Here is an 11495-nt window from a genome sequence, read left to right as displayed (position 1 = left end):
ATAATTTGGTGCCCTAGTATCAGCCAGGGGTAACCAATGTTTTTTAATGTCACTCTGAAATTGTGTATTTCATACATCTGATGCTTGATTAATGGTAGATTTTTTGATGCTCTTATTGTCTCAATATAGGCAAGTGGGGATTCCCCTTCATCTTGGATCCTGGGTTCCTTTGACATGACTATATTAGTCTTTGATATCGCTCTTGCTTTTTGGCAAAACAAGGTGTTCCAGGCTCATTTTGTACATTTCTTGTGACAGACCCATAACCAGCTAATAATTTCTTGAAGGAGGTTTGGCTTCCTCTGGTGGGAAATGACATGTAGAGACCACAATCTGGGCACTAGATATACTCATTGCTACTAGGTTGTCATGCTGCTGTGTCTTTTCAGTGACCAGAGCTAGGAGATATCTATTTTTCCAGAAAGAGAAAAATAAATAGATAAGTTCATAACATTTTGTAAGTATTTTTATTTCCCCAACTTTCTTACACAAAAGGTGGCATCTGTGTATACAATATTCTATACTTTGCTTTTTCCAGTCAACAACATATCCCAGATGTTATTCCCATATAGATATCTATCTCATTTCATAGTATTCTATATTTTAATTTATTAAAATTTTTTTTCCAGTTTTTCCATTTTATGACTCCACTGTAATTTATTCAACTGGTCCCCTAGTGATGGACATTTGTTGATCTTTTCCCCCCAGTCTTTTGTTATTATACCTAGTGTTGCAATGAATGGCTTTGTGCATATGTCATCCTGTACTTTTGTTGGTGTATCTTTGGGTTAGAGTCCTAGGAGTGGGATTACAGAGTCAAACAATGAATACACATGTGATTTCGCTAGACATTGCTAAATTTCTATTAATTCCAAAATTTAATATAATTTTGTTTGTATTGCTTTTAGTGGTTTTAAAAGGAACCAGATTTACTTGCAACCAGTAGTAAATAAGCCGTAGAGATCTAATGTACAGTATAGTGAATACAAGCAACAACATTATATTATAATCATCAAACTTGCTAAGAGACTAAATCTTAATTATTCCAACCACAAAAAAGAAATGATAATTATATGATGTGATAGAAGTGCTAATTATCACTACAATGGCCATTCACATTACAACAAATAAATGTATCAAATCAACATATCGTGCACTTTAAATTTATATGATGTTAGATGTCAAATACATTTCAATAAAAATAAACCAAATAAATAGAAGATTTAAAAAAATTTAAAGAGGAACAAAATTTTGAAAAAGAATAAAAAGTGTGATTAGGATTTTTAACTACCAGTTTTGGTAACAAGATGTACCCTTCCCACCCTTCAAACTTGAAAGAGACATTTAGGACAAGCACAAGAAGTCAGATTCCACACTTCAGTGAGTAAAACTGGAGAATGTGTTCTTTATTGTGCCTCTGTCGAAGCTCAGGCCCAGGGCCCTGCTGCATCCCACAAGGCTGACCTCCAGCAGCGGATACAGATTTTGGGATTCCAGAGTTTCCCTAGAGGACAGGAATACAAGAGCTGGTTGGCCAGATGCTGGGCCAGAACGCGGGAGGCCGTTCAGAGGCCACGGTATGAAGCAGATAGGCAAGGAATCAAAAGTGTAAGGCAAATGGGGCAGAAGTCTGAAGGATGATAGTCAGAGTTAAAGGCTAAAGGCTGAGGGAAGCTGAGACACAGAGTACCTCTGGCAGGGAAAGCTGCAGGAATGGCTGGTTAGAATATGATACAGTGTAAGCTACATCCTTGCAATAGATCTACATCCCTCCCAAACATGACCTTGCTCTCTTTGTGAGCCTCCTTTGTTTCCGCCAGAGAAGGGCCCGACACTGGAATCACAGATGTACAGGCTACCCTGGGGCTAGATGTGTGCTTGAACTCTTCCATCTTGTGCCCCTTGCACACCACTAGGCCTGCTGCTTCCCTCCATAGGGCTGGCACCTCCTGGATCCCGATGAGCCCATTCTTCATTCTCCTGGTTGTTGCTATGGCTCTGGGGGGTGCAGGGCATGAAGTCTTGTCCTGCTGCAATGACAAGTAGGCACCACTGAGCTGGATCCTTGGTCATCATGAATGGGCCGGCAGGGGGGCTATTCCTGAGCTTAGCGAAGTTTGGTGTGGTCTAAGTGGGATGGGAAGAGCCCGCCCGACCAGCTCCTAGACCCAAGGGCCCTGGTGCTGAGTGTACTTGCCATTATCCCCTTTCTTTAGCCCAGTGAAAACTTGCAGACCACGAATGGGATGTCAGGGGCCTGGACAAAGTAGGTGTCAAACATCTCATGGTTGATAGTAGGTATCTTCTGAGTGGGAACAGGTATAGAAGCGGAGAGTAAGCACAAGGAAATTCAAGCTACCTAATGATTTTGTGCTGCATTTCTATAGTGAGAATAATATTAGTACCTACCTCATCAGGGTGTCAGGAGGTTTACGTAACTTAGTAAAATACTTATAAAAGTGCCTGGCATATAATAAATCATCAATAAATTTTAATTATTTGATTATAATTATTGTGTGTAAATTAGAAATCATATCATGCCAATTCCTTGCTACTCCCCTGCCAAATGGTTCCCACTGCTAGTGGGATAATATTCAAATCTTATACAATGGTCTGCAAGGCTTTAGGTGATCTGGTCCCTGCTTGTATCTCTATCCTCATCTTATATCACTCTCCTCCTTCTTGGTCACCAAACTCAAGTCATTCTGGCCTTATTTTCATTTCTTAAAATCATGAAGCTCCTGTTGGTCTCAGGACTTTTGCACTTGCTCTATGCTTTTGCAGTCAGAAAAAAAAAAAAAACTTAAAGAGACACTAAAATCCAGAATAAAGAGAAGTTTGAGAATCTTGACTACATAATAATCTTAAACATCATAAAGTTTAAAAATGAAATAAAATACAACAGTCGAATGATAAATGGGAAAAATACACTAGAGTATGACAGATGAAGGGTTAATAGCTTAGTGATAAGGAATCCAAACTCTAGATTCCCACTGCTGGGTTTGAATCCCAGGTCCATCATTTATTGGCTGTGTGACCTTGAGCATCACTCAATCTCTCTGTGTCTCAGTTTCCTTACCTCTGAAACGGGGATGATAACAACACCGACTTCCTAAAATTGTAGTAAGGGTTAAACCTATTGAAGAGAACAACTCTTGGCATACTTCAGGTGCCATATAAGTTGTTTGGGGCAAGGCTGAGTTGATAGGAAGTGAGGTCTAAGAGACCACGGTCACACTCTATAGGCTTTAAAGGCTAGGATAAGGACTTGGGACATCACTAGGAGTGAACTGGAAAGCTTGCTATCATTTAGAATTGTAATCACCTATACATGACTGGGATCCAAATAACAAAGGCTCAAACAGGATGATGTTTCAAGTGTGTTATTGATTCTAAGACACTATCGACTGTAAGACACACCATTACTATATGTACCACCAAGAAAGAAAAAAAAAACGCTGCCAAATATAATCATAAACTGTCATTCAAAGATTTCAGAAATGCTGAAACATGAAGAGGTGTATCTCTTATCTTAGAGTTGGTAAAATATGGCTTTTTTTTTTTTCTCACGTAAGAATAGGTCCAGAGGTTATCCGTTTTCTGGTTACAAGATGGTTACTCAGCTATAACCATTACATCCTCATTTTCAGGAGGAAGAAGGAGAAAGTAGGAAGGGGGAAGATGCCTTTCATTCTTCTATATTAATTTTGTGAAAGTCTCCCCCCTAAAACTCACTGCGATTTTTATTGGCCTTGCATTGGCTGTGTAGATCCACTTGGAGAAAACTGCCTGATGCCCAATATGTAGTGCTACATTGTAGCTCGATATGTATGTTACAGTCGCATTTCTATTTCATAAAAAGGATAAAGTATAAGACATGCTTGTATTTGCATAGAAAAGTTCATAAAGGATACAAAAGAAACTGTTAACTAGTAGTCATTTCAGGGGAATAGATTGGGTGTGATTGGCGGAGAAGAGAGGGGCTTTAACTTTTCGTGTTATGCCTTCTTCTAAACCTTCTAAACCTTTTAAAAAACCACAAGTATTGGGGGCACCTGGGTGTTAAGCCTCCGGCTCAGGTCCTAATCTTAGGGCCATGAGATCGAGCCCCAAGATTGGGGCTCCCCATGGAGTCTGCTTCAGATTCTCTGCCCCTGCCCCTCCCCCCACGTGCTCCCTCGCTGTCTCTCAAATAAAGTCTTTCAAAAAAAACCCCACAGGGTGCCTGGGTGGCTCAGTCGTTAAGCGTCTGCCTTCGGCTCAGGTCTCGATCCCAGGGTCCTGGGATGGAGCCCCGCATCCGGCTCCCTGCTCAGCTGGGAGCCCGCTTCTCCCTCTGCCTGCTGCTCTCTCCCTGCTTGTGCTCCCCCCCCCCACACCAAGTAAATAAATAAAATCTTAAAAGAAAAAAAAACTTAAAAAAATAAAAATAATAAAAAATAAAAACCCCACAAATATTGTATATATTAGTTTTATCGTAATAAATATAAACCAGCAACCTTAAAAGTGGAGTGTACATTACCCTGGGCATACAGGTACTCTCCATGGGGTAAACAAGCAGAGTTTTAAGAGGATCTATTATCCTCAAATTTCATATTTCCTAAAATCAATCTACCAGAGAACACACATGTGGTGGCAGAATCAATGGTCCTTTCTGCATTTTACAAAACAAAGCCTACCTTTCACGTATCCTGATTCTTACCTGGGTGCACTGCCCCAAGGTATAAAACCTACAGGGCACCAGAGAGACGGTGCCGAACACTGTTGTGAACAGTGAACAAAAAAAATTGCTCTAACAAATGAATGGGGATCAAATCCTTTTGCAGTTCAGATTGCTTCCCATAAAACTGAAGGAAAACCCCATGGAGCTGTCAGCTGATAAATCGGGAAAAATAATTTTGAAGACAAATCATTGTGTAACCCCCCCCATAGATCTCCAAAGGAATTCGGAGACTTGAGTAACATTGCTAAAACAAATGTGCATTCCCATTTAGTTATTTATATAACGGAGGTTCCTGTGTGCTAACGTTTAACCAAACACAAAGTAGAAAAGAGAACTGATGCTGAATTCTGTCTCATTCTAGCAATAAGCAATATTTATCCATGAAGACACCCACTAACTTTAAAAAACAAGACTCCTATCTCTAATACATTTTAATTTTTACTTTTAATAATTACCTAGCAGAATTTGTAATATACTTACAACTTTTTGATCCATGGCATTCTAATACTAATTGTCATAATAACTCAAGCAAGAGTAAATTTTTACACAACACTTAGAGCTTTAGGCTCACAGGAACATTTAAAAAGCATTTTTTTTTTGAAGACTTTATTTATTTGACAGAGAGAGACATAGCGAGAGAGGGAACACAAGCAGGGGGAGTGGGAGAGGGAGGAGCGGGCTGTGGGGCTTGATCCCAGGACCCTGGGATCATGACCTGAGCCGAAGGCAGACGCTTAACGACTGAGCCACCCAGGCGCCCTAAAAAGCATTTAAATAGCAAAATATATATACATATTTTGCTGCAGGGAAAGATGATAGGATTAACAATAATTTTGAGTGCAAAAATATATTTGGGTGAAATGGTTAGAATAGAATAGAATGAATAACCTAGGGAGAAAAGGAAAAATGTACAGCTCCCAGCCATCAAGAACTCATTTGTGAATTTTTAAAACAGATGATGGTGGCTCTCAAATCATTAAGGTATTTAGGTTCCACTAGTTTCATGTAAAAATGTGACATAACAGTTTTGTTTGTGAATGTTAATATTTGTCAGGATTCACATTGTTTGCAGCTGACATTTTTGATGCAAAATTTTAGATGCCAACCCCAAAAATGTGTGAAGGAGCCCAAGGTTAAAAAATATTTTTAGAGTGTATTGGGATATAAACCAATAGTTTTATAGAAACATACAAATGTCCGGGGAAGTGTCATATACTCTTTTGCCACCTTGTGGTCAGAACTGTGCTCAACCCCACGTGGCCCGACTATACTGAGGAGGGGTCTCTCCTTAAGTGGGCCCCTTCCGCTAGCCTTCAGTCAGGTCTTTGTGAGGCAGACATGGTGACATTTGCCCAGGACTGAATGGAGACACACGCAAGCAGGCTGACGCCCTGCCCCCCACCCTCCTGCACGTGATTCACAGCAAAAGCAACATGCAATCAGGAAAGAAACGTAAGGAAGTACAACAAAATTCTGACTTTTCTCATGAGGACTAAAAAAAAAAAAATCAAATGTCAAACTGTTTCCGATACATTTTTTTCTCGATTCTTTTGTTTTTGGTGCCTCTTCTCAGCTGGTGACCCAGACACTTCCTTAAGTCTGCCTTTTGGGGAACCCAGCCCTGATTGTGGCCCTGGGGCCAGCTTGTTTGGTTCCACACTGTCCACGGCTCCTAGTACAACACCCGGCTCTGGGTTGGAGCTGACTACACCTTTGCTGGGTGAATGAGGGCTGAGCCTCCTAACTTCCAGAACCTGCCGGACATGTGGGCTTCTGCTGGAGGTTGATCGGTAAGGTAGTCAGGTTGCCATGGTTAGGCTTCAGGGCTAGAGGGTAGACAGTCTTAGGCACACAGAGATCTTTAGGTCTTTCTGACGGCCGTCACTTTGCGGAGGTGGGATGAGAGTACCCTCCCCAGCCTCCCTCCACTCCATGACCTCAGTCATTTCTAGCAGCAGCAGGAGCAGGATTCCTTCAGTGGGTGTGCTAGTTGCAGTTCCTCTGGTTGTAGGCCACAGAGGGCAGGCATTTATTGGAAAGATGCTGGGGTGCTTCAAGGAATTGAAGCAATGAGTTGGCTTAGGAAGGCAGGGCACCAGGGCAGCGCCTGGGGACCTCAGCTGTATGGGAACCGAGCATCGCATTCTTCTTAAAGGCTCCTAATTCTTGACAACCAAGTCCTGCTGCTAACGCCGGGAGGCCCAGGCACCACCTCCTCCCTGCAGGAAGGGGCCAGGCTGAGGGCCGAGGTCCAGCTAAGCAAGCAGAACTCCGCTAGGGTATACTCAGGCAGCACGGCCCCACGGGCCAGGCAGCGTATTCCGGGCCAAGGCCAGCCGTCCCAGGGCTCAGGGAGCGGACTCTTCCTAGAACACCCTCTGCTTGATCTTTGGACGCTGGCTATGTACTTCTTCGGAGCGCCGTCCTGACTCCCTGGGACCTGCACCTGCGGCCCCCTTCCCCAAGTGCCCGCGGCTCTCCGTGCAGGAGCTCTGCGAGGCTCTCAGACCCAGGCCCGCCCCCCCCTCACCCTGCCGGCAGCTCCACTACAGAAGCTGCTCCCCGCCCCACCCCACCCCACCCCCCAACTCCCACCTGCTGCCGACCCGACCCCGGGCTCCGCCAGACTTGAGGGTCTTGGGGCGGTGTCTTCCCCTTTCTCAGCCGTCGGGGAGGTGCCAGCAAGTAGGCATGGCCTTGGTGTGCCTTGTCCCCTCCCGCTGCCCCCGGGCGGCTCAGCGTTTGCTGGGCCAGGAGGCCGACTGCCAGATCGTCATCCCACCCGCGGCCTTGGGAGCCCGAGGAGGAGGTGAGGGGCAGGCACAGATTCTGCAGGGCACCGATAAGACGGGCAGAGGGACGTGCCCCCGCAGTCCCCGCAGCCTTGGCGGCTCTGCGCCTCGGGACCTGGGGTCCAGGCCTGTGCCCAGAGTGGCCCTGGGGCTTCATCCTTCTCGGGAAGGGCAGAACGTGGAGTGGGAGGGGGGCCAGGGCTGGGGGCAGGCTCCGCTGTGGGGATGACGGCCTATCAGGGTTTCTGACTGCTCCTCAGGACCTGGCCTCTGAGGGGACGTTTCCCAGCCCCAGAGACGTTTCTGGACGTGGCGATTCCTCCGTCCCTGGCCCCGCAGTGCTGGGGGAAGCTGCATGGACGAAGGGAAGGACGAGGAGAGGGGAGGAGACGATGAAGGGGGTCAGAGCTGCGATTGGAGCCGAGAACTGGAAGCGCCTTAAAGAGACTGCGCGGTCCCCGCCCCCCTTCCCGCCAGCCTCAATGAATTAGAGCTGTGTTTCCCAAACTTGCCTGATCATAAGAATCCTCCCGGGCCCTAGTTAAAGATACAGGTTCCGGAGCACCTCCCTTCGCGATTCTGATTCAGTAGGTCTGCGGGCGGAGCCGAGGAATCTGTAATTTTAACACGCTCCCCACGTGATTCTCGTGAACAAGCAAGTTTGGGAAATACTGAATTAAAGGAAACGGGGCCTGGCTGCCGAAGCGGCCTCCGCTAGGGGGCTACGGCGGGAGGATTCCCGGGGGGCGTCGCCTGCTTCCGCCGCCGCCTCCTTCAGTGAAAGTCCCTTTTGGGTCCAGCTGTCACAGCCGCCGCGCTCCCTCAGGCCGGGCGGGGGACAGCCCAGGTCTGCGTGGCCCCCGCGCCGCCACGCCCAGTGGCCGCCCGAGCCCTGCGAGCAGGGGGAGGAGCCGCCGCCAGTGGAGGCGGAGGAGGTAGAGGAGGCGGAGACGGCGGAGACGGCGGAGAAGGCGGAGAGGAAGGTGGAGGCGGAGGCGAAGGTGGAGGGGAAGGTGGAGGCGGCGGGGAAGGTGGAGGCGGCGGGGAAGGTGGACGCCGCCGGGAAGGTGGAGACAGCGGAGGGTCCGGGCCGCCGGCTTGAGCTCAAGCTGGAGCCCGAACCCGAGCCGGTGCCGGAGGCGGAGCAGGAGCCGAAGGGGGAGCCGAAGCAGGAGCTGGAGGATGAGCACCCAGCGCGGAGCGGCGGTGGCGGCAGCGGCGACGAGGTTCCTCCCCCCACCCTTCCCTCCGACCCCCCGCGGCCCCCCGATCCCTCTCCGCGGCGCAGTCGTGCCCCCCGCCGCCGACCCCGGCCGCGGCCACAGACCCGGCTCCGTACCCCGCCGCAGCCTAGGCCACGGCCCCCGCCCCGGCCCCGGCCCCGGCGCGGCCCTGGGGGCGGATGCCTGGATGTGGATTTCGCTGTGGGTCCACCGGGCTGTTCCCACGTGAACAGCTTTAAGGTGGGAGAGAACTGGAGGCAGGAACTGCGGGTGATCTACCAGTGCTTCGTGTGGTGTGGAACCCCAGAGACCAGGAAAAGCAAGGCAAAGTCGTGCATCTGCCATGTGTGTGGCACCCATTTGAACAGACTTCACTCTTGCCTTTCCTGTGTCTTCTTTGGCTGCTTCACAGAGAAACACATTCATGAGCACGCCGAGACAAAACAACACAACTTAGCCGTAGACCTTTACTATGGAGGTATATACTGCTTTATGTGTAAGGACTATGTATATGACAAAGACATTGAGCAAATTGCCAAAGAAGAGCAAGGAGAAGCTTTGAAATTACAAGCCTCCACCTCAACCGAGGTTTCTCACCAGCAGTGTTCAGTGCCGGGGCTCGGTGAGAAATACCCAACCTGGGAGACGACCAAACCCGAGTTAGAACTGCTGGGACACAACCCAAGGAGAAGAAGAATCACGTCGAGCTTTACCATCGGCTTAAGAGGACTGATCAATCTTGGCAACACGTGCTTTATGAACTGCATCGTCCAGGCCCTCACCCATACGCCCATCCTGAGAGATTTCTTCCTCTCCGACAGGCACAGATGTGAGATGCCAAGCCCTGAGTTGTGTCTGGTCTGTGAGATGTCTTCGCTTTTTCGGGAGTTGTACTCTGGAAACCCATCTCCTCACGTTCCTTATAAGTTGCTGCACCTGGTCTGGATACACGCCCGTCACTTAGCAGGATACAGGCAACAGGATGCCCACGAGTTCCTCATTGCGGCGTTGGATGTCCTGCACAGGCACTGCAAGGGTGATGATGCCGGGAAGGCCGCCAACAACCCCAACCACTGTAACTGCATCATAGACCAAATCTTCACAGGTGGCCTGCAGTCTGATGTCACCTGTCAAGCCTGCCATGGCGTCTCCACCACCATAGACCCATGCTGGGACATCAGTTTGGACTTGCCTGGCTCTTGCACCTCCTTCTGGCCCATGAGCCCAGGGAGGGAGAGCAGCGTGAATGGGGAAAGCCACATACCAGGAATCACCACCCTCACGGACTGCTTGCGAAGGTTTACGCGGCCAGAGCACTTGGGAAGCAGTGCCAAAATCAAATGCGGTAGTTGCCAAAGCTACCAGGAATCTACCAAACAGCTCACAATGAATAAATTGCCTGTTGTTGCCTGTTTTCATTTCAAACGGTTCGAACACTCGGCCAAACAGAGGCGCAAGATCACTACATACATATCCTTTCCCCTGGAGCTGGATATGACACCATTTATGGCCTCGAGTAAAGAGAGCAGGATGAATGGACAGTTGCAGCTGCCAACCAATAGTGGAAACGATGAGAATAAGTATTCCTTGTTTGCTGTGGTTAATCACCAAGGAACCTTGGAGAGCGGCCACTACACCAGTTTCATCCGGCACCACAAGGACCAGTGGTTCAAGTGTGATGACGCCGTCATCACCAAGGCCAGTATTAAGGACGTGCTGGACAGTGAAGGGTATTTACTGTTCTATCACAAACAGGTCCTGGAACATGAGTCAGAAAAAGTGAAAGAAATGAATACACAAGCCTACTGAAGCGACACACAGACCTACCTGTAATGGAAGATGGCGGCACCCATACGACAACTGGCATCGAGATTTAAAGGACCTACTCGTGTGGCCCAAGGGCCTGACAGAGTAAGAATTGAACAGTACAGTACCCAGTGTCTAAGAGGTCCTGGTTGGAAGAGAAATAGACGGGGCGGGAGAAGAGGCTCTAGTCTAAGCAGTCACTTGAAGGAAAATTCGATGGCAGGAATGCTCTAGGCGGGGAAGGCGGGAGCAGGGGAATCGTGACACTGGTACATATCCTATATTCCTCCAAAAGATTGTGTGGGAAAGTGTGGGGTGGGAGGGGGGTGGTGTGGGGGGGGGTGTGCCCTTGTAACCGTAAAACATCTTTCTCCATGGGTGTTTCAGCTTCAACTGACCAATCACATAACAGTTATATGTTTGTGGGGGGGGGCAAGAAAAGTCTATACAAATGTAGCCCATGACCTATATGGGTATGAAAGCGGAAAAGTGGAGGAGGCAAGGATATCTCATTGACAAACACCTTTGCCAGTTTCTTTGTATTCGTGATTTTTTGTGCTATTAAATGCAGTATTAAAAAAAAAAAGAAAAGCCCACGGGGCTAGTGGAAGGAAGAAGGGGGCTTGTACAAGGGGAGCAATTGCTCCAAAAGTAGAGAAAACAAAACAAAACAAAAAATACTGTAAGATAAGCGACCAACACAGACAGGCCTCAGCTAAGAGTATAGTGTATGAGTGTTTAAAAAAAAAAAAAGCTGTATGATATACTTGAGCAAATCAATGAACCTCTTTGCGATTGTTTTCTCATCTGTACAATGCAGATAATTCCTACCTTAAAGGGTTATTGTTAAAGATTAAATGATATAAAATGTGTCAAAGTATAAAGTAAAAGGCTTGGAACTTTGTAGGGGCTCAGTAAACGTTTGTTGGATCTGAAACTTCTTTGGACCAG

General features: G+C 47.6%; 1 protein-coding gene and 1 long non-coding RNA gene across 2 annotated transcripts; one reads left to right on the top strand and one right to left on the bottom strand.

The window, feature by feature from the left end:
- Positions 1–453: 453 nt before the first annotated feature.
- On the bottom strand, positions 454–8395 carry LOC144380435 (uncharacterized). The gene is made up of 3 exons (XR_013444584.1): positions 8028–8395; positions 2198–2305; positions 454–2030 (listed from the first exon to the last, which is right to left on the bottom strand). It is a non-coding gene; the product is annotated as an uncharacterized LOC144380435 (long non-coding RNA).
- A 590-nt stretch (positions 8396–8985) lies between these two features.
- On the top strand, positions 8986–10610 carry USP27X (ubiquitin specific peptidase 27 X-linked). Its single transcript, XM_036071617.2, has one exon. It carries the CDS (start codon positions 9231–9233, stop codon positions 10545–10547), a length of 1317 nt encoding a protein of 438 aa, XP_035927510.2. The 5' UTR covers positions 8986–9230; the 3' UTR covers positions 10548–10610.
- The last annotated feature ends 885 nt before the right edge of the window (positions 10611–11495 follow it).

Source organism: Halichoerus grypus, chromosome X (genome assembly GCF_964656455.1).
Source record: "Halichoerus grypus chromosome X, mHalGry1.hap1.1, whole genome shotgun sequence".
Classification (NCBI taxonomy): domain Eukaryota; kingdom Metazoa; phylum Chordata; class Mammalia; order Carnivora; family Phocidae; genus Halichoerus; species Halichoerus grypus.
Note: the sequence above shows the minus strand (reverse complement) of the source record. Positions and strands in the feature narration are given on the sequence as shown.

Bases quoted from the DNA above. Each gene is read 5' to 3' on its own strand.
- USP27X (XM_036071617.2), top strand. From the start codon at position 9,231: ATGTGTAAGGACTATGTATATGACAAAGACATTGAGCAAATTGCCAAA.